Source organism: Vespa crabro, chromosome 8 (assembly GCF_910589235.1).
Source record: "Vespa crabro chromosome 8, iyVesCrab1.2, whole genome shotgun sequence".
Classification (NCBI taxonomy): Eukaryota; Metazoa; Arthropoda; class Insecta; order Hymenoptera; family Vespidae; genus Vespa; species Vespa crabro.
In genome coordinates this window covers 1,084,232-1,108,430 of record NC_060962.1, presented here as the reverse complement: position 1 = coordinate 1,108,430, position 24,199 = coordinate 1,084,232, and the positions used below count along the sequence as shown (strand labels likewise).

The 24,199-nt window shown below is 31.6% G+C and overlaps 1 protein-coding gene across 8 annotated transcripts in view; it reads left to right on the top strand.

The window, feature by feature from the left end:
* LOC124425866 (lymphocyte antigen 6D) overlaps positions 1-24,199 on the top strand; it is a 67,778-nt gene that overhangs the window by 32,673 nt on the left and 10,906 nt on the right. For 7 of the 8 annotated variants that reach the window (XM_046966860.1, XM_046966861.1, XM_046966862.1 and 4 more), the window contains one exon: positions 3,722-3,852. In XM_046966860.1, coding sequence (XP_046822816.1) covers positions 3,722-3,852 — 131 coding nt within the window. Of the gene's footprint in view, positions 1-3,721; positions 3,853-24,199 lie in introns of those variants that run through there. The other variant, XM_046966865.1, reaches the window with a different exon arrangement.

Sequence of the window (24,199 nt, the reverse complement as noted above, 5' to 3'; positions counted from 1 at the left end):
GTAGCTCGACGAGACGCAATATTAACTTGTACACGTTTGGGACTCACAGTTAACATTGGAGATATTTTTCTGCTCGCTTCATCAAACAAGGAAGGAAAAATATACAGAATATGTCTCTGAAGTGCGATGGAAATCTAAAGCGTCTACGACGATTGGTGATACAAGAGAGAAAGAGAGAAATAGAGAGAGAAATAGAGAGAGAGAGAGAGAGAGAGAGATAGAGAGAGAGAGAGAGAGAGAGAGAGAGAGAGAAAGAGATAGAGAGAGAGAGAGAGAGAGATAGATAGAGAGAGAGAGATAGAGAGAGAGAGAGAGAGAGAAGAAAAAGAAGAAAAGAAATAACTACGCGAGACAAAAAAGATCGAGCGCGGTGATGGGTTAATGAAAATTACCCGAAATTCTTTTCAACATAGATAATTAATTAATTTCTTATTCCAAATACGGAAGCCCCTTTGGAACTGCGGAATTCACTAAAAATTTCTTTTCTTTCCTGTCACCGTCGCACGGCAAAGTGAAAATCACGCGTTTTCGATTTAATTTGAGTAGTCCCCGAGATTTCAACTCTATCGAACTTTTCCGTATCAGCGTATTTAAAAGCTCCCACATCTAATTACACGGGCAAAGTTTCAACTTCAACCGACCGCCGAGTCCGACATTCGACATATAGAGAAATACATAGGTGCAAAAAATCAATAGGCACTTCTCTATACATATGCACACATACATACACGCATACACAGAGACTTATATCGAATTCGCAGCTCGCTCGTTACCATCGTATTCGAGTTTTACATTTAAACCGCGAGAATGCTGCTTTTAAAGAATTTAAAACGCGCGCGCGGCGTGAATAAAACCAGAAACGTCAAACCTCTATATCGATCGAACCTAGCTATCTCTAACGGTCCTGGCATGCTTCTATCTCTTTCTCTCTCTCCTCCCTCTCTTTCTCTCTTTTTCTCTCTCTTTTTCTCTCTCCTCCCTCTCTTTCTCTCTTTTTATCTCTCTTTCTCTCTCTCCTCTCTCTCTTTCTCTCTCTCTTTCTCTCTCTCCTCTCTCTTTTTCTCTCTCTCTCTCTCTTTCTCTCTTTCTCTCTCTCTATCTATCCATCTATCTATCTACATCTTCTCTATCTACTTTCTATCTACTTTCTCTATCTATCTATCTACTTTCTTTCTCTTTCTCTTTCTTTTTGCTTTTCTCCAACGTCGAGCTTTATAAATCCAGCTTGCGTGAAGACTCGAGCTTTTTTACTCCCACTTGGTGCATTCTTCGTCGACGTCGAGAGGGGAAAAAGAAGAGTTGAATGTAAGGAATAGAAACCTGTGGAAAAATAGTAGAAAAGGAAAAATAACGTAAGAAGATATCCTTAGAAATAAATTCTTTTTCTTTTTCTTTTTCTTTTTCTTTTTCCTTTCCTTTTTTTTCTTCTTTATTTTTTTTTATTTTTATCTTTCTCTTTTTCTATCATCATCGTAAATATAATTCCAAAGTTTTTACAATGATATAATAACTTTTCTCCGGAATATCGAGACAACCCTCGCTCACGAGTTACGACTCTTTTACTCTTCTACGAATTTTCCAGGAGTTTGGATGGGTGGTTAAGGGTGGTAAGGAGACGAGAAATGCAAACCTTTTACATTAGCCGATATTTCTTGCTCGAAGGCAGCTTCGTCCAAACCTTCAACAATCCTCTCTCTTTCTCTCTCTCTTTCTCTTCTCCTCCTTCTCATTTTAATGTTTCTCAACTCGTGTAATAGTTTGATTTGGTTACGAGACGAGGTTGTCGCCAATCGGAAAGTTTTCACTTTTAGCTGTTGGGATCTGCCATGGCTGCTGAAAACAACGAAGAATTTGCTTGTGGCTTTATGTTTCGAGAAAGACACCAACCCTCTCTCTCTCTTTCTCTCCCTCTCTCTTTGTCGCTTTCGTTCTCGCTCTTTGTCTTTTTACTTTCAACGCCCATTCACATCTTCTCGAGGGATATCGAAGTTTAAATTGTTTTCGAAATGTCCTCTTTACCAAGGCGCAAGGCTCTTTGTCACGAGGACAAACCGGTCGAGACGTTCTATTTGATATTCTTTTTATCCTTTCTTGCGAAAGAACGAAATATTTCCATGATCGCTTTTCAAATACCGACCGTAGCTACATGTTGAAACTATTATTATATTTAATGCAATGGTTCATAATATGAATAGCTTTTACGTTCGATATTAAATTATAAAGATCATTTTATATGTATAGCTAGAATAGATTATTCAATAACTAATATTGCATTAAAATATTGATGGAATTCGTTAGGTTTGATGAAATAGATGATTTATAAAATATCATGATTAATATGCTATTGTACCGAAGAGCATGAGAAAAATAAAGGAATGAAATTACAAATATATAATAATTTTTGATGATGATCGTTTTGTTTAGAAAAAAAAAAAATAATAAAGAAAAGAAAGAGAAAATTAATAAATACAAAAAATCATTTTCGAATTTTTGTTGAAAAAGAATTATTAATTAAGTCTACTTTCTCGTGTCAATTAAAATTCGACAAGTAAAATAATTCTCTTTTCGAATCGTTAAAGGATTTAATTCGACGAAACGGAGAGAGATAGTCGGCTATAAAACTTTTTGAAGATCAAGTTGACTACTTATCTCTGCTTTCGGTAATGCGCGCAGCCGCGTGCATGCATACCATCGTAGTTAAAACATTCGAACGAGCGTATACGCGAGCGCAGAACGAGTTCGGAACGAGTTCAGAATGAGTTCAAAACGAGCCGCGGGATGAGCTCGTGGAATGAGTTTGGAAAAGGTTTTCTCAAACCAGAGGAAAACTGCCAACTTAAACGTCAAAGTTTCGTCCGTTCGTTCGAATTTACGAGAATAATTAAGAGTTACTTTTCTCTTTCTCTCTTTCTCTACATATATATATATATATATATATATATATATATATATATATATATATATATATATCTTTTTCTCAGTCAGAACGACAAGTCGATTTTCCTATTGGATTCTTTCATCAATTACAAAATGAATCGACTGAAATGTTTATAAGAATATATTGCGTAAAAATCGATATACTTTTATAAAAATCGATTCAATTTTTATGGAATCTTTTTTGCTGGTCCTTTTAAATGAAAGCGTCGCTTCGAGATAATGAAATTCCTCTTGAGGGACGCTTTAAACATCGATATTCTCATTGATGTTGATTAAATGAATAACGAAACGTTTGATATCGCAATCGACTTTCAAGTTAATTTGAAATCAATTCGAAAAGGAACGAACGTATTTTAATCTTATCTATTATCTATTTAATCGAACTTGATCTCGATGTTTTCAACGATGTATTCTTTCCCTTTGTCTCTTTCTCTTGAATTAAAGAAAATAAGAAAGCTTAATGGGTCACAGAATGCTTTCTCTATGATCGAAAAGTAGTGCTAGGGATGATTCGAACTGATATTAATAAAAAAGTTATAATCCATAAGTTAGAACGAGATAATTTCTCATACTTTATTTTTATTTTTGTTTTCTTTTAAATCTGGACGTTTTTGTACACTGAAGTTCAATATTTAAATTTTGAGAATTTTAATTTTTCTAGCGAACTGTAAAAACTTATAATTAATTGCTGTCCACGACGAAGTTTATATATATATAATAAAAAATCATGACTTGATCGTAAACGCACACTCTAACAATTTTTTTCTCTTTTATTATCTTTCAGGTGTCGCACAGGGTATCAGATGTTATAAATGTGGGCAGTACAACGAGGGAGTTGGAAGTATCACGCCTTGCATTAATTTTACTGCTCAAATGGGTTTGAAGGACTGTCCACCGACTTCTGAATGGTGCATCGTAAGTTGAACGTTTCATTAATTAAGCAATAATTAGAGTAGAGATTTACTAATACTGCGATGATACAATTTAGATGATACAAGAAGTATCGATTTAATTTTTTATATTCATCGTGGATAAATATAATATTATTTTTCCTTTACATTTCTCGTTTCTTATTTATTTGCTATATTTAATATTATTCCATTTATATTCAACAATAAGAAAAAATTTGACGAGGTACAACTTAAGTGACTCTATCTTACGATATTACATTATTATCGAAAAGAAAACTAAAATCCTCTTTGAAAATGTGTAATGGTCGAAACATCGAACGTTAAACTCATTTTAAAAGTCTAACTCGAAACTCGTCTTTGGCATTCGAATGATAGCACTTTTTACTTAGCATTTTTGTTTGCGAATAAATGTGCGGCCTCCTAGCTCGGCACACTTTTCGCGTTTTCTTTCGCCACGGTAAATGGATCGCAACAGGTCGCGAGAGGTGAATGCCAATAGAATGAAAAAAAAGCGTTACTAAACCGTTAATCAGACTTCGAAGCAAAAAACGCAATGGTTCTCGTTTTTTCCTTTTTCTTTTTTCTTTTTTAATTCTTTAACGTTACTCAACAGTTCGATTTTCTTTCGACGTTAGTTCGTCCTATTATATTTCTTCGCATCTTCTTCGGAATTTTATCCGTCTGACCAGACCAATAACTTTGAAACGTCATATCGAATTTCTCAAAGCACTTCTACGAACAGATACATAGGTACATATATGGTACAGTTCTAAGTTAGAAAAGGAGAAAAACGCGAGAACATTCTATGAGAAATACCTTCATCATTTCCCATCGCTTCCCTTCTGTCGATCTTGCATTAGCCTTTGACATTTAATGTCGAAAACTTTTGAATTGGATCGTAGTTCGTATATATTTTCGAACTATTTCTCTCTCTCTCTATCTTTCTCTTTCTTTCTCTCACCCTTGTCACTATATATATAGCTAGGTAGCCTCCCTTATATCGCTTTCCTTTTATCACCTTTTGATCTGTACTCGTGAGAGATTTTTAAAATCGATCACGATTCGTATATCTCGTAAAGTGGCATATATACATACATGTATACATATATACATAAATACATACATCAAAGGAATACACTCAAGTTACCGATTAGATAATATATCTTTCGTATTCTCTTTTTTATACTTCTCCCATTTCCTTCATCAGTTATCTCAGATGTAGATATATTGAGTGTAAAAAGTATTCGTACAGCAATGAATTTGAACAGAAATTTTATAGAACTTTGTTTATTACAAAAAAATGTTAACAAAAATATATATACATATTCTTAGAAATTTCTATTTTTAATAACGAATGTTATTAAAAAATAATTATTTATTTGTATTTATTATGAAAATATTAAATTTTCAAAAATTAGCAGAAAATGTATTCATTCATTTTTACGCTTACAACAAAAATTATACATTTTAATATATAAACGTAATGAAAAAGCAATTTATTTGCAATTTTAGTATCTAGTGGAATTTTCTTCTCCGGAAAGTTCGTGCTGATTTTTGTAGGTAGCGTAAAGACAAAATCACTTTAAACCTTTGTGGTATCGAATTTATTAAATTTCTGATTTTAGTACTAGAAATTTTATTCTACTTTTCTAAGAGTGCATTTTTTAAATCTTTCTTTAAAGAAATGTGATGATCACGAAATTTTTCTTCGAGATAACTCTGTAAGTGTTCTATAACGTTTAAGCCTGGAGACTGCGGGAGAATTTTTAATTGATTTGATACATTATACAGGATCGCATATTGTAAGCATTATGCTTTGGATCATTATCTTATAAAAACACATAATTGTCCTGTAATTCAATTTTATTTGCACTAACCTGAAGATGCTGTTTTAAAATATCAATATACAATTTATGGTCCATGATATTATCGATAAAATGGAGAGATTCGACAACGTTTGCATTCATGCAACTCCAAACTGTGACCGAGCTTTCTCCATGCTTTACTGATGCCTACAAATTGTTTTTCTCATATACGGTATTTTTTTCCTTTATACAGTACATCGACCCAAATGTGTTAAATTTACTTTCATTAATAAATATAACACGATTCCTGTACTCCATAGGAACATCGATATACTCTTTTGCAAATTCTGATCGTTACTTTCTATTAACTTCATTTATGAAATATTTTCTACGCATGGCTATTCTGCTATGGTATCCTGGAGCTCGTAAAAAAATTATGCATTGTACTATTGTACATATTAATATTAAAATTATTTAAAAATTTTAAATTATTTTTAAGTTAAGCAGCGATGTTTACTGCATTTATCTTTAAATTTTATTTTTCAAATTATCCATCGGCTAGTGTACTCATTTATTTTACGTTTATGTTCGTTTCGTGGATTATTTTTTAAAGTTTTTCGGCTTCCATATCTCCTGTCAATGAAATCCTTGAATCGTGGACCGTGGTCTATTTACAATTTTAGAAATTTCATTCAGTGTTTTGCACTTATTATATAAATCTGTAATAATAATTTTATTTTCTTCTTCAGTTGTTTCTTTACCTTTTCGTCCTATTTTACGATTATCACTGTTGACTATATATGAATTTAATACACTATCTGCTTTGACAACATCTTCAGATATACTGATCCTAAATATATTGATATAAGATGTATTATCTAGTATTTATCCTATGTATAATGTCACGAATCAAGGATTGTACGAATACATATTACACGTATAATTTCTAAAAATTTGTTAATATTTTCATAACAAATATAAATAAATAATTATTTTTTAATAATATTCATTTTAGATATTTCTAAGAATATATATATATATTTTGATTAACATTTTTTTGTAATAAGCAGAGTTCTACAAAGTTTTTGTTCAAATTGACTGCTGTACGAATATTTTTTATATTCACTGTAGGTATATCCAATTTTGAATTCTACATAATTTTAAACGTGTAAATACGAATCACGGGTAGAAGAGAGAAGTTCTTCCTTCTCTCGAGGAAAATGAAAAATGAAGGGAGAAGTACGAATTCGCGAGCTTTCGCGGATATAAACCTGAAATTTACTTCGAATTTCCCAGCTTCTTTTCGCTAAGAAAAGTAATCTAGCTTATTAAATCCTTTGCTCCCATTCTTTCTTTCTTTCCTTCTCACTCTCTATTTCATTTTCCTTTTTTCTTTTTTGATGTAAATACGACTTTTAATGGAAAGATCGTCTGAAAATAAAAACTTGAGAATAATAATAGAAATTCGATCAATTCCTATCTTAGAAATATATGAACGTTGTTAATTGATGTATTGACCGCTTAGAAATCGATCGGACGTTTTTTTGAAAAACTTTTCTTCTCGAATGAAAGTTTACTATTCGATTGACCAAAATTTTCATGTGATTACCTTAACTTATTTTTTATAATTATACCAATAATAATAAACAATAGTTCAGAAAAAAGAAATAGGTATTTTGGTTTATGTATTTCATTTATGTATTCAATTTCTTTCTTTCTTTTTCTTCAACAGAGAGAGAAAAAGAGAGAGAGAGAGAGAGAGAGAGAGAGAGAGAGAGAGAGAGAGAGTGAGAGAAGTGTGGGAGGGAGAAAGGAAAGAAAAATATTAAAATAGGACCTTTTTCCTTCAAGTCATATAAATAACATCATTCTAATGTAAATAACGTCGTTTATACTTCATTATATCGCAGCAAGTGCGCAAAGTAACTCTTTCTCCCTCTCTCTTTTTTTTATATAATATAATAGCGAGTTCTTTCTTCGAAAGAACGAAGAAAAGAGATAGCGGTTAAGAGAATAATTTATGATTTGCTATTTTATGGGAGAGAGAGAAATGAATTTCAAATTCGCTTTTTCTCTTCCCCTCTTTTTTTATTTTTCATCGAAGGATGGTAAAAGAAAGACAAAAAGAAAAGAAAAAAGAGGAAAAAAGATTGAAACGGAGAATGGTTGAAGTCGAAAATCGCTCATCCTTCTGCCAGACATTTTACCATCTATTTTTTTCTTTTCCTTCAGCAGAACGTCGAATTTATCCCCCACTTACTCGAACTCTCATCTCATCCTCTCTTTTCTCCATTTCAAGAAGGCTGAAAGTGGAAGATATCGAGGAAACTCATTCGGCAAACCAGCGTAGAATAATAAAAAGGTCTCGAAGGAACAGGAAATGGGCCGGATATCGAGATCAGTAGTCTTCCACGTTATTGGTCAGCCTTACTCAGCTTGCTAGATAAGGAAGATTGCTGCTTTTAAAGTCATTACTTACGTATATATATACGTATACGTATACGTATATATGTACATATCTCTAAGTAAAATTTTTTTCGTTATTTTTTGCAAAATGTTTTAACAAAAATATTTTTCAATCTATATACATATATAACATAATCTTTCATATCTTTTTTATTAAGAACATATGCGATTAAAATTCGAATAGATAAATCCATATTTTTCATCTCAAAATTAATTGTAATTTACTCTTTTGGAAGTTTTTAATCTTGTCTAGATGTCTTCGCATTCGGAACAAGACGAACAAACAATTCCCAAAAGCGATAGGATGCCTCGAGCGAAGGTGCATTCGCGTTAATACAGTGACTGCATTATTATGTATGTTCGCATTGCATCCTTGTCTCTATGCAATGCACCATCGGGTATTTCGGTTTGCCCTTCAAATTAGTGCCATGCGCAGATATCAGACAGGTATTAATTAACATTTAGCTGCGGTTACCGGCCACCGATTAAGCTTTCCAACCTTCCCTAAGTGCGAATACATACGTAAGTACATGTGTATGTGAATAATAGTGTCAAGCATTCTCCTCGTTAACTCTCGTTTTAGTTACGAGATTATCTCAGTCTAATCTTTCCTTTATAAATAATGAAATTTCGTATCGTTTTCATTCAACATCTAACATAAGTTATGTATATATATATATATACGTTGACAGTGCTCGTAAACAAAATTTTTTTACAGATTTATTAAGCCTTTTTTCATTCAAAAAGCTTTCTCATTTCTGAGAAACCGATTCGTTAGCCAATTTTATTGCCAATTCAAATTTGGAAATAAATAGTGTACGTCTCTATATACCCATAGGAAATTAATTATTAGCACGCGACGCGTCGATATTCATTCGAAATTCGTGGCACGATGTGCAACTAATTTGATTACAAGTCGAATAGCATTCGATCAAGCGACCTCCCTTCCCTAACTTGAGAGATAAGATAGATCATTCTTAATCTTCATCGATCTTTCCGCGCTTTTTCAACGATCGCACGATTTTCCTTAGCATGTTTCCTCGTTAATTAATTTTCTAAGTGTAATTTATATGATTGAATCCTTAAAGGTTTTTAAGATTTTTTAATGAGAACATTTTCTTAAAAGATCTGATGATTTTTCATTTCGTAATTATACTAAAAAAAAAATGAAAGAAAAGAAAACATTTTAACCCTTTGAAAGGAAGGTTATCGCGCTTCTCTATGCATATATGAAAATGTCAGAAGTATTATCGAGCTCGTTTTAAATTAGTTATAATAAACTGGAAAAACGAGATTTTTTTTACTACACTAAAATAATTCAATGTACTGCCAAACTCAGATATCATCCTATACGTCAAAGTGTAGCAAAAGTAATGATTGATTTTGATAGAAAATTATTTTCCGCGTCATCGCAAAAACGCATAAAAACCACTAGTATTTATTGTGTATACATATAGAAAAAATCTCGGATGCTTAACGAGTTAAATGTACAAAATATTTTCGAACAAACAGAATACATACTTTAAAGCAAGTTGTCTTGTCACGATCTTCAATTTACTACGAATATTTATAAAAACGTTTAGTACTTGTATTAATCAGGATGACTTTGATATTTAACAAAGAGTAGAATTTTTATTACTTTTTTTTACTCTTGCATGATAAATTTAACAAAATTCATTGTGACTAGTTTCAACGTTCATAATAAAAATCGTTGTAATTAACTTCAACTTTTAAGAATAACGAGTTTGGTTAAATTAATGAAAGTTAACTGGAATTACTTTATAGCAATCAATCCAATCCTTAATTAATCGCTTTCATCAATTCCAAATAATTTGCGGATGTTACTAAAACCTACACGTAGAAAATAATAGGCTGACTTTTCATTCGAATTGGATACAAGGATCGAAATCGATTAACCACATACCTACAAATATATATATATCTATTCTATATCTAACAAGTTAGTGGCTTTTCGACGATGAAAATGACGATTACGATCCGTTGTGGAACTACATAGAGATTACTTCCTGTCTACGACGGGCCGCTTAAACCGCAAAAATTTGATATTTGTCGGTTAATTTTCCGATCCAATCTATGATAAAAAACGATGCGTTTTCGTAAACAATTGTTTTTACGAAGAAGAAACGAAAAGACAATTTAAGTCGATGATTTTATAAGATTATTCGAAAGTAAAAATTATATTTACTTTCACTCGTACTTTTAGTTTTTTTAATGCTTTATCTCAAGAACCATATGTTGCAATACAGGTTATTTGACTATAAGAATTCGTTAGATGTTCGCTAAAAATAAAAAACACATTGTTCGTCATTGTTCGTGTCTTAGACATTTTTAAGTATAACCTTAGATCTCTAGACGATACAATCAAGCAATACATACAAATAATAACAAGTAGCTGTTAGATAACAATAAGTACAAGACATGTGGCTGGTTAGAGTTAGTTATATAATTACCCATCAATTTAGGCAAAAGACCTAATGGGTTTGTTTAAACTCTCTTAACGAACTATTTGAACTCAACCGGCCTATAACCAATCGGAGATCATCCATTTCTGTCTGTGTACTTTATACCAGAAAACTTCTCGTACGAGATCACGCTTTCTCTTTCTTTTTTTCCAAATTATTCTAACCATCTTATCGAATAGTTAGTAAGCAAAATTCTCTTGGAACTCATATAGCGTGACTTACTAGTATATTATAATAATCAAATTAATATATTGTTATAACCGTCATACTTTATCCATTCATTAAGTCAACCTCATTTGACAATATGTAAAAATTAAACCTCGTTTAGATTGATTTCCATTTGAGGATTCGGTGATCGTATTCTTTTGACAACGAATAATTTTTGGGTTAACTACGTCACCGACTGAAACATATGTATCTATAAAAATCACACTTATAATGTCCTTAAAGACACATATCAACAATTTTGAAATAATCATTTTTATCTCATAATATTTGTTGCATCATGAGGGCGCAACTACGAGACCGATTCTAGATACGCGTCTCGCATCGGACCAGCGATGATAGTCAATTTATATGGAGAATATCCCCCATCTCTTCTTTGTTGTCCGAGCTATAGACCCACTGGTCGCGATGAAAAAGGGCGGCGACATGAAAATAGGCTAAGGTACCGTTGAAGGCCATCAGCAAAATACCGCTCGCCGCGTTTCCGCAAATTAATGGGAGAACGCGCGTTCTTTTAAAGGATCCCGCAAGACTCACGAGGTAGATGCGCGATATTAAATATTGAGCGCGTTGAAATTATCACCATATATTTGAAATTATCACCATATATGAAATAAGTCACAATCGTTTATGTATTTCGTGTAAGTTAGTTGTAGTTAGTAATGTAGTTAATTGTACTGGCTGTTTCTGAATAAAACTTGAAAGCTTAAATGTTATGAATCTGAAGATGTAACTTGACTGACTTTTTGGCATTTTTAGAACTATCCACGCAAACTGTAATGAGATCAGGAAAGAGAATAAAAAGGGCGGAGTTGAAGTATAATCTCTTGATAGAAAGGGAAAGAATAAATGCCCATTGATCGGGGATAGTTCATTGGAATGTTTAAACATTCCATGTGTGCCCCTTTGTTCTAGTGATCGTGTAGATTAGGAGATGTCAATGGATATTTCAAAGTTAGGCGCCAGAAAACCCTTGGCTTATCGCGCCTAGGCGTCTACTTTTACTATTTATTTATTGGCCGGCTTGATCGAAACCCAGATACTTTACTAAGAATGCCTAAGTCCAGACAAAGATGGCTATGCGTTTTTCATCTATGCGTTTTGTTAGCTAATATTTAATAGGTAATTTTAAGAGTAAATATTTTCAATGGTGATATATGACCCTTAAGAGAAAATACCGTAAACAATTAAGAGACGCACATGTGCGTCAACAATATTCATGTGTATCTACTTCGACTCTTTTTTCTATCTCTCTCTTTCTCTTTTTTTCTTTCTCTTTTTTTTCTTCTTAAGCCTTGAAAGCTCGTGTCAAAGTAAAAACTATCATAGAAAACTGGAGAACATTTTCATCCTCTCGAGTCTTGCCGAAACATTTGGATATCGGATGAAATCCTTGCTCGGACGGCATTTCCTTTCTGGAAATTTTTATATCATCTATGAATTGTTAAACAGTGTAAATGTAACGTATTAAGATGGACGACGCGAAAGTATGTAAAATAATAAGAATTGTTAATTCTGATAATGATATAAGGCACATAACAATAATAGTTTTATTCAGTCAGTAGATTGAAATATATATTATAAATAGATATATATTATATATCTATATATATATAATATACGTGTACGTATATGTATATATAATATATATAGTTAGTAGTGTGCGTGTGTATGTATGCGATAAATCTACCGATAATTAGACAAGGGATGGAAGATTTTAGCATTAGTTAGCTGTGTGCGTGTGTGTATGAGACAAATCGGTCGACAGTCGAACAGAGCGTAATCTCTCTTTTGTAAGTTGCGTTGTTTATGAGAGCAAAAGAAAGGGCTGAGATATTGAGAGAGTGAGTGAGATGGAAATGCAGCATGAGTAAGATAGATAACGAAATAAAGGAAAATGATAAAAGAGCAATAAAAGTTACCGAATGCATATGCACGAATGTGAAAGTCTGTGGGGTATATGTGATCGAAAAAGAACAACGGAAGAGACAAAACGAGGAACAACGACGAATTTCCTGAGTGAAACAGATCTTTAGTAGAGTATCGTGGACAGTTTGGAGTAGACCAAGAAAAAGAGAAAAATCAGAAAGCAGAGCTAAATGTATCGCGTATAGTTCTGAGTGGACCAACAAAAATAACAAGTAAAGCCTTGATTAAGTCAGGAAAAGAGAAAAGAGTTGTAATATTTAAGTTGTAACACTTTAGTTATAGATACTGTATTAATGAAACACATATTAGTCAAAAATAGTCAAAAATAGTCAAAGATATAATATATTATAAATATACATTATAAATAGATTTTGTATATTTTATCTTAATTGTTATCAACAAAATATCTAGTTATTTCAATGATATAACCAATCTGAGGATGTCACGTGGCTCTCTTTTTCTCTTTCAAAAAAGATCCTTTTCCAGAAATCTTTACAAAGATTATATCGCATGCTATCTCGTATAGGACCTCAATACTCTTTTCTACCCTTAGAGGGGTCAGAGTAATAAATCGTCCGACGATCGAAGCGTGACGTGCACAGCTGACACGAATTACTAGGATAGGGTGCCGAGGATTATAGTGATAGTGTTGGTGATAGTGATGGGGCAAACTTTGCGATTAAAGAATCCTTTCGCACACGGTCATACGTTCTTTTCTCGAAAAAAGGATCGCATTATGCTATGTCGATCGTTTTATCATTTATCATCTTTTTTCTATTTTTCTTTCTTTTTTTCTCTTTCTCTCTCTCTCTCTCTCTCTCTCTCTCTCTCTCTCTCTCTCTCTCTCTCTTTCTCCTTTTCACACGCATACTTAAACGATATATTTAATGAAAAAATGTGTTAAATTTCAAATCCTATTATCCTCCTGTTTCCAAGGACGATATATTTAAAATTTCAGGAGGATCAAGTGAGTGAAAAGAATGTTTGAAAGATAGTAAAAGCGAAACGATTTATTGATCTATTTATTCGTCAGTGTACCGCTTCGAGATTAATTCTTTGCATCCTACTATTTCGATCTCGAAATCCGAAGGAGATAAGCGAGTATGCACTTCGCAACCCATTTTCCACGCGATATTCCCCACAAAGACGTCTTTATTCCGGTAATATACCTTAGGCTAAATTTCCGTGAACGGAGAAAGGATTAAATTGAGTAGAAGAGGAACGTCTGCGAACGAACTTGCGAAGTCATGAGTTGACCTTAATTTATTTCTTATCTCCCTCTCTCTCTTCCTCTCTCTCTCTCTCTCTCTCTCTCTCTTCATCCTTATGTCTCATTTATGTTCTTCAAAATACAAGAATGAAGAAGAGGGAGAGGTAAAACAAAAAAAATTAGAATGAAGAAAAATAATCGTTTTCGTTTTTTCATTTATTAAGATTTTTCATTTATTTCTTATCTATTTTGCTTTATCTAAAAAAAACATCGAAGATTCTTTTAAAAAAAGAAAAAAGTATTCTAAGAGTTCTCTTAATTCTTAATACGTAAAAAATAAATTAGTCCTTTCATTCGTAACGTAAAAAATACGAGGTTCACTTTTTCCATCGTCAAACGATTTACGTGATCGTGTGAATATAGGAGTTGAAATAAAAGGAGGAGGAAAAATAAAAGAGATTTTCGCAGTCGTTTTTCAGCTTTTCATCTTCATGAGTTTATTTAAATGTACGAAAAAAAGAGAAAGAGAGAGAGAGAGAAAGAAACAAGAAATATAGGTTTCGAGATCAATTTTTGAGGCAATAAAATGTTATGCGAAAAAGAAAGGGAAATATAGAAAAAGAAAGAGAGAGAGAGAGAAAGAGAGAGAGAGAGAAAGAGAGAGAGAGAGAGAGAATACATGTAAGTACGTACATAACATTTAACTTATTAGTCCATAATTAACCTGCTTATCGAAATACGCCATTAATTTCTATACGCCGCTAATTTTAATTTATTATCCCCTCGGTTTACCACGCTTTCTTTCCATTTTATTGTTTTCCTTTCTCTCTCTCTCTCTCTCACTCTTACAGATTTTTCGTCTTTTATATTAATAATATTTTTTATTAATAATTTCAGATTAATAACGGAAATATGATGTTTCTAAACAAAACTATGATTCCATCGATTTTATTCCTCGATATGGATATTAAAAATTAAACGATTCTATTGATGCGAAATAATAATAATTTTTGAATAAATGTTACTGATCTCTGAAACTTTTTCATTCAATAAATTTTAAATGAATAGATTTTGATTTTCTTCTTCATTTTTCTTTTATGTGGATAAAGTAATCAATCGAACAGAGAAAATTGGTCTTGATTTTTAAAATAAATAGTTGATAGGTAGAAAATGATAAAAACCTTTAATTAAATTACAATAATTAAATTACACTATTAGCGTTAATATAATGCTATAAAATAAATTGAAGTAATCGTTCGAAGAAATATATTACAATTATTCGAGATCAATTTTGCCGACGAAAATTTATAGAAATGCGGCTAAAGAAGGTTCAATTTCGGTAACAATATGCCGTACAATTCACGTACGCATAATATTTTTCGTTTTATACGTTAATATCGAAACGGAATCGCGATATTTTGATCGATTTGGACGCGCAATATTGCGACACGTGGTAAGAACTTTGCGCTTGCGGGAACAAAGCTATATACGCTTACATATGTGTATATTACATACATGTATATACATACATACACATACACACACACACACACACACACACATATATATATATATATATATAATACATGCAGTTATACCTACGTGCATCAAGGCACAGCCGTGAAACTATAAACTTATCGAACACATATACTTCCTCTTTTCTTTTTTTACTATACTATTAATCGAAATTTACGAGGCACACGCGCTACCACGTTATCTCGGCAATAAAACCCACTCACCTGCGTGTAAACAGCACATGTGTTAGTACAACATATATATATGTATATATGTATATAGATATACGTAACATATGCATGTATGTGTGTATACATGTGTACGATTTTATCCTTGATATAGGCTCATTTTCCAACTGTTCCACGATCGACCTTTGTTTTTTGGGCCGCTTATGTCAACTGCAAAGACTGAAAACATCGAAATGAAAATAAAAAAAAAAATTGGAAAGAATATTTATTGAAACAATGAACATTCCTACTAAAACGTTATGTACAAATCTATCCAAGTGAAAATAATATGAAAGAAAATTCAACAAACGAATCAGGAAACAAACGGGATGAAACAGACGTTGAGGAAGAAACCGAAAAGGAAATATTTCTGTTCGTTACATTATGTCTTTTTTTTCTTTTTATCTTTCTTTTTCCTTCCTTTCTTTCTGTCTTTTCTCTCTTTCTTTCTCTTTCTTTTTCTTTTATCCAAACTCATTCGCGGTAGCCCCTAATAAAAAAGAAGTCATTCATTTTTCACGGAAGGGTATTGAGAATTCAATTCTATGTTCCCTTATCGTAATTTCTTCGTTTACTACCACTTCTTCTTTTTCTTTTTCTTTTTCTTTTTCTTTTTTTTTCTTCTTATTCTTTTTTCTTTTCCCAAACTTTATATATATCCAATCTCCCGATCGAGATGTGCCAGGATCGGGGGCGTAAATCCAATAGCCAGCTTTACTCTCTTCTACCGAATACGTATCCACCTGATTTATTTCTAGGTCGGGCAGTCATATTTTCAAACCGTCTTCGCCGTAAAAATACCGTATACTTTGATCCATATATTACACGGCAACATTCGTCGGCAGAGTTACATAAAACGAAATGTTTGCTTCTCTATCTCCTTTTTTCTCTCTCTCTCTCTCTCTCTCTCTCTCTCTCGATCTCGATTTTTCCTGCTCTCTCGATAAACTCGATCGACATTCAAAGTAATTTGTTCCTCCTCTTTGATGATTCACTTTCTCTCTTTCTCTCACTCTCATATACGTTATCATCCAAATCGATCGATCGATACTTGTCATGGTATTTCTTTCAATGTAAATTCAAATTTCTTGCTCTTACCTTTCTATTTTTTATTCTTTTATTCGTCTGTTGTTGATCTTACGATATGATCATGGTGATAGGTAAGTGGATAAAAGAAATATTTCATGAAAGGATCCTAACGCTTCTTATCGTTGTATACTTAATATATATATATATATATATATATATATATATATATTATACATATAGATCTATATAAAGCATATTTTATCGAAGTCGTAGGAGTCACGCGAAAGAATCATAATAGACATGTAGTATAAAGCATCGACGTTTCATGTTATCATATTCCATATTACCGAGGCACCTGTTCGTCTCGTTTCTTGATGGCTCTCGATAACAGGAAGATCGAATATATCGATATATATGTCTTGTAGGTATGTAGAAACAGTGACATTACGATAGCTTTGTGTTCAATCGACAATGACAGTGTCAAATCGAAATATGATATCAAAGTGGATCGACAACTTAACACAACACCTCATGAAAATTTCAAATCTCGTTTCTCGAAAAGGGATATGAGAAAAAATTGTCGGTGTGTGCGGATGTACATATGTGTAACTTTATTGTTGTGTATATTAATAATGACAATTCGAATATTTTTTATTTCGATTGAAATCAAATAAAGTGATTCTAAATCCAATGGAGATAGATGTATTGTATAAGAATACCACAAAATAAAGCAGCCAAAAAATAAGTAGCTTTTTGAGAAAAATCCTTGCGATACACCTATCGATAAGAAAAAGTAGCGGTTTTCTCAAAGGTAAAACGTTCCGGAGCTTCACAAAAGGTGAATAAGAGCAGAAAGTACAGATAGGTCTTCCTATGGATAAACGATTCAAGGTCCTTTCATCCTAACCAGTAAAATAGAATTCTTCTAATACGATCCTTTTGTCGGAACGTTGTCTTCTTATCTTTTTCTATTATCTCTCTCTCTCTCTCTCTCTCTCTCTCTCTCTCTCTCTCTCTCTCTCTCTCTCTCTCTCTCTCTTTCTAATCCTTTCAATCTCCCATATTTTAATGTCGATTCGATAATTATTCTCCTTTCTTAGAAAAATTTATTCGATAATTTGAGGAAGTTATATCTCGATATCCTTTACAGGATAAATTATCAAAAGTATTCATATATGCCTTATCTCAGAGGAGATCGAGCCAAAGAAAAACATGTCAATTAGTCAAACTCTTTATAGCTACGAAAATACATGATAGCCAAATACGATGCCAAGTTTTCTTTGAAAATTACATCTTTCTCATCGACTTCGCTACGGCTGAAGTAATAAGGACAAAAAACAAACATAGTTACGAAAGTATAGAGAAAATAAATGAGAGAAATGTAAGTAGCTACATGTATAATAAATTCATTGTTAACATCGTATTCTTGTTTTTTAGTTTTTCACTGGAACCTGAAAGTATAATTTTCGAAACTAATGTAATCTCCATTTCCATTTTAAAAATAAAAATGTTTCTACATATTTTCCAACAAGTTTCTTTGCAAAGCGTATTTTCTAGATCAAATTGTCTCTTATATTTTATTTTTTTAATTTTATTATTGTTACGATCATATTGAACGAATTTACGTATAAAACCGTGTAAAAACTGTGTAACTGTGTAAAGAAAAAAATTTCTCGATATTGCTGTACAAAGTATATCATAAAAAAGTGGAATAAAACGAAGGAACTATTATTTTCAAATCATAACTTTTTAATGCGTTAAAAGCGACACGCTTTGGAAACATTGAAACAATGTTCGTTAGTTTATTTTTGCATTAATAAGCATGCAATTAATTTCCGTAAGCGAAACAAAGTACTGTTTCATTTTCCAGCTTTTTTAAAATCAACGTTTTCCCGTTAGTTTAGATAAATGATTACTATAAAAGGAAGAAATTGTTTTCAATATTTCAATTAACTAAAAACACATTCAAATAATTAAAAACACTTTCTTGAATATCTATCGATTATTATTATCATTATTATTATTAATATTATATCTATAGATTATTTTTAAACATGAATCGAATTATAAATGTCAGTGTGTTAAAATATTTACTCTCTATCAATCGCTACATCAGTCATTACTTAAACCATTTTTAACTCTTCAATGTCAAATAATTAATAAATAATTGACAAGAAAGAACTATTTGAAATTCTCATTTAATTAGTACACGGCTAATTAGTTCTATTATACTTTATCGACAAACTCGAATGGCATTACCTGCAAGATAGTAAAAAAAAAAGAAAATAAAGAACGCAGGTGAATTCGTTACTTATCTTTTGAAAAATTCATTATTTTGTTGAGAATTCTTCTTCGTAGTTCCATCAAGAGCAGGTACAGATTCTTAATTGCATATAACCTCGCGGTTAACGACGAACAGTACGGAACGAAACGTAACGAGAAATAAATTTCTATCTTGTCAAGCAATCTACACCGTAGAAATCGCTTTTATTCGTATTTTACCTTCTATACATTATTTCGTATCGGGCGTGACGCACGACAGAATCGTTGTACACATTTTATCCTTTCTTTCACTTGTAGAATGATAAATTACTCTTTTTTTTATCCCTTTTATCGCTCTCTCTCTCTCTCTCTCTCTCTCTATTTCTATCCTTTTCTCGTTCTTTTCCTATAGATTTTAAGCTCTCCGGCTTTAGTAAAAGCTTACGATTACTAAGAATGAGTTAAAAGAAAGAAATAAGAAGTTCGTAATGAAAAGTTAGTTAAATTTTCTTTCTTGTCAACTAACATTACGAGTTTTAATTAAATTTAACGTACGGGTATCTATTACATATCCACATATATATATATAATACACATATATATATATATATATATATATAGATACGAGTATACCGTAAGGGAGATCAAACGATTTTTCATTGAACAACCTTTTTTTTGTACATACACTACAACTTTTTTCATTGCTTATTTCTTCATTTATTTTTATTTATTTTTTTAAATATTCCTTTGTCTTTTTTTATCGTTACAATATATTAATATAAGTCTCAATATATATAGGCATTATAAACTATTATCAAATGAATAAACGAGAAACGTCGCTCACTGGGACTTTTATAATTGATGCTTCGAGCCGTCCTATATTTTATAACAACAGTCGTGGGTATGTCATAAAATCTCGCAATATATAGATATCTATACGTATGAGATACACAGCTCGTGACATCGACAGGTTTATTTCCTTTTCTTTTACAATTACTTCTCTTTCTATTTTTCATTCCTTAATGAATGTTTATCGAGTTAAAAATCCGAAGTACTCCTCTTTCACTTTCTCTCTCTCTCTCTCTCTCTCTCTCTCTCTCTCTCTCTCTCTCTCTCTCTTTCTTTCTGTATCCTATTTTCTTAACACCAAAGCTATTTTCTTTTATACCGTACCATTGTTATTTTATTTCTTCGCATTATTCATCTCTCAAATATATTTAATAAATAGAAGTCGATTTAAAATAAAAATAATATATTATAAAATATTAATATATGAATATAAGAAAATACAAAATAAAAATCGCGATACATACACAAAGATCAAAATATCTCAAATTAAAAAATATAAAAGGTTAATTTTTAAATAATCGATTCTTTTAAATGTAATATTATTATATCACGTGTAGTTATGTTCTTTTGACTATCTCTCTTATACACTTGGATACACCTTTCTGCGAATATAATCAAGAATTAATTTTATTGACTTGACTTATTTTGAAAATCTGAATGTCAAGTTAGAAGAGGGTGGTATTCCGTTGGAAAATATCGAGTTGTCTATTAAACTGTACGTATTCGGGGCAGACGTTTGCCGCGGTTTACCATCGTCATTCTATATGATACAGATACGGATGTGTGGCTTTGAATATGGATGTGCCTATGTCGCGCATAATCCGAATTCATGCGAGCAACGTCGTCTATGTATTATGTTCGTACCTCTTAGCGTTTCATCTCGTTGAAGTCACTTATATATGGTTACTACGAGCTATGACAATATGTGTTACAATGTTTTTCTATTATATCAACTAACATCATTACTGATAGTTATAACTAATAATAATAATAATTAGGCGTCGACGATAAGCTGTTTGGTAATCTTGTATCGTTCTAATTTTTATGTTCGAAACCAGGACAGCGTAAGGATCAATAAAGAGAGAATGATTCAAAATACAAATAAATATATCAAATAATTCATTTAACATGAGTACAAATTCAAAGAAAAGGAAATTTCAATTTTTTATCGACAATTTTTAATCTTTTATAATTCTGTTATTATACGTCCTTAAAAAAAAAATTATTTAATGTGAAACTTTTAGTATAACAATACTATATTAAAAGTATAGCTTATACTAAAATATTAATCTCTTTGAATATGAACTAACAATTTTTGAAAAAAAAAAATAAGTTAAATATTCACATGCATGGGTGTGTAAATTGAAAGTTACGGGACGTTGTAAAGAGTTTACATGGCATGAAAAAAGAAAAATAAAAAATGGCGTGATAAATCTAAAAGAACTGGTAGTTGTTCATAAAAAAATTTATTAGCGTTCATTGTCGCGAGAATGAACGTATGAGAAGCGTGAAACGGAAAGTAATTAATAAACTTAACGAACCACTTTTGACCGTCGTTGACGCTCGAATGCAATTACAAACGGAATAAGGATTTATCGTTAACATACTTTGTTTCTCTCTCTCTCTCCCTCTCTCTCTCTCTATCTATTTATCTATCTATCTCTCTTTCTCTCTTTCTCTTCGTAAGGTATGCCAAGTAAGGTTGTGTAAGTATATGTAAATACATATAGGTATATATATATATATATATATATATATATACATATATATATGTATGTATATATATATATGCATATATATATATACGTACGAATACGCAGCACGTGCATATACCGCAGTGCGAAAAGCCTCGTCTAAATATCGATAACATTCACTCATAAATAAGCATAATATTAACCTCAGACCGACATGGCGTAAAAGCGAATTTCAGTTTTCATTTGTAATTTCCTTTGGAAAAACTTTATTTCTCAGCGTATAATGTAACTACATAAATACATACAGATATACATACATACATACATACATAAGAAAGTAGGTAACCGTAGTTAATAGATAAGCTTGAAATCGTTTAATCGTTGAGAGTAAATATTTCGATGATGTTAACGAAACCCGATAAATAATCCGATCGATCATCAATCTGAGCAAAGATCGATGGATAATTTTAAAAGAGACGGAGAGAAAAAATATTTATAAATATGGTCAATGCAATTCCTGAGTATCTTTCTTTATTTTTCTTTAGTCTATTTTTTTTTGTCGAAATTACGCTCATTAAACTTTACGTTACTGGTTGCAATGAACCACTGAATCCATTTATTATCATAATCGAATAAGCGTGGTGTATGCTATCGTTTCGATTTAAGAGTCAATAAATTCGTCGACAAAATGCTTCATTATAAGTTGATTAATCTATGGAAAATTCTCCCTTCACGCTCTCTCTCTTTCTCTTTCTCTCTCTCTTTCTCTCTCTCTCTCTCTCTCTCTCTCTCTCTCTCTCATTAAAATACATACGTCGGCTAAAAAATTGTACAAAGAACAATTATCCATAAGATGAAAAATAAGAATCTTAATTTATGATCGTAAGATTTATAATCGATAAGGAGAATATTTGAAAATATCTGGGAGAATCTTTCTTATTGATATTGTTTGTTTATTCGTTCGTATATAAGAACTTTGTCGATGGAAAAGTTATTTAATTTCAAAACGAACAGATGTTACATAAAGGATAACATGAACGTCTCCAAATCTTTTTCCTACGATTCGTTAGAAAGAAACCGTTATCTCTGTAATTCGTGAGATAAAAACCAGACTGAATACGAAGATGATATTCTTTATTTTCCTTTAAATCGTAATTCTATCGAATCATTCGCACAGTTTTGTCGCATTTATATTATGACTCGCTTAAAACTCACTTAATTCTTTGTCGTGAAAATCGTAAAAAGAAAATGTGCTTCTCGTTTTATGTAACATGCATCCTATAAAATTGTGTTCTTTCTCTCTTTTCTTCTTTTTCTTCCTTCTCCTCGAAATTCATAAGAAAAAAAAACAACTCTAACATAGAAAGAGATGGAAATTTGGAAGAAACTCATTCGGACTTTATTCGTATTTTATGTTCCTTTTCTGCTTCTTATTTTCGAAGATTTTAGAAGTAAGAGAATTTTCCTTTTTCCTTCGTTCCAAATATCGTTTTAAATCTCGAAACAAGAGAAAGAGAGAGAGAGAGAGAGAGAGAGGGCGCTTAACTCCATGATTCCGCTAAACTTTATACGATGATGCTTGTTTACGTGGTTCGAATACTTCCTTGCATACTGCTAAACTTGTTCCGTCGAGTCATGCAATTTTAACAAAACAGATTATGGCAACGGTTGTTTTAAGAGAAAAAGAACTTAATTGATATTCTTATCAAGTGAAAAGGAAAAGTTCTAGAAAAAATTTTATTTCGCTTATTAACTTGTATAAAATATTTTATTAATTGCAATCAATGAATTATTTAGAAATTTTTTGATCTCACTATAAAAATAAAATAATGCATAAATATTATTAGAAATGTTATCTATTTTTTTATACAAGAAATTTTTCATCAGATACTGAAGACTGAATGAATTATATAAGTCGGTGATAATGAAAATGGTCTAACTCGAAAATTTAAAAGAATTAAATTTATCACGTATTCGGTATAGCAATGTCGCAATTAAACTAATTACGTTATTGTATAATTAAATTAATTACGCAATGAACTATAATAATTTCTTTTGATTTTTTATTTAAAAGCACTTTTATAATCACTAGTTCACATTTTAATTATTAAAAATAAAAAAGGAAAAAGATAAAAATTAATAAAAAATAAAATTGACAAGAATAAAGGCACAAAACGTTCAAACGTATAGATAGAAAAGTTCGGTGAGTATATATAGTAGGTAGCAAAGTATGTATAATAAGTAGCAAAGATTGGAGGGTGAGAAAAAAAAGATGGTAGAAAAAGTGACAAGAAAATCCGCATTAAAACTATCCATGCGAGAACGTTGTACGTTGTATGTGGAATGTCGTAATTCGTCTTATCCCCAGGACTGTCATCATCTTTGCCCGTTGGCACGGTTACAATCGTGATCCCTATTGTCTATTTTTTTTACTTTCTTCCTTCTTTCTTTTTTTTTCCTTTTTTCTTTTTTTACTTTACCTTCCTTTGTTTGTCTCCTCAGCAGAGTATTTGCGGCTACGAGGAGGAGAACACGAAGTACGATAGACGAAGAAAATGTCTCGATAGTTTAGTTCGTTCGAGCTCAAAATCTCTTTATCGCGACAGTCGAGCGGAAAAAGCAAGAGAACTTTCTTCGCTCCGATGCGTAAATTCTTC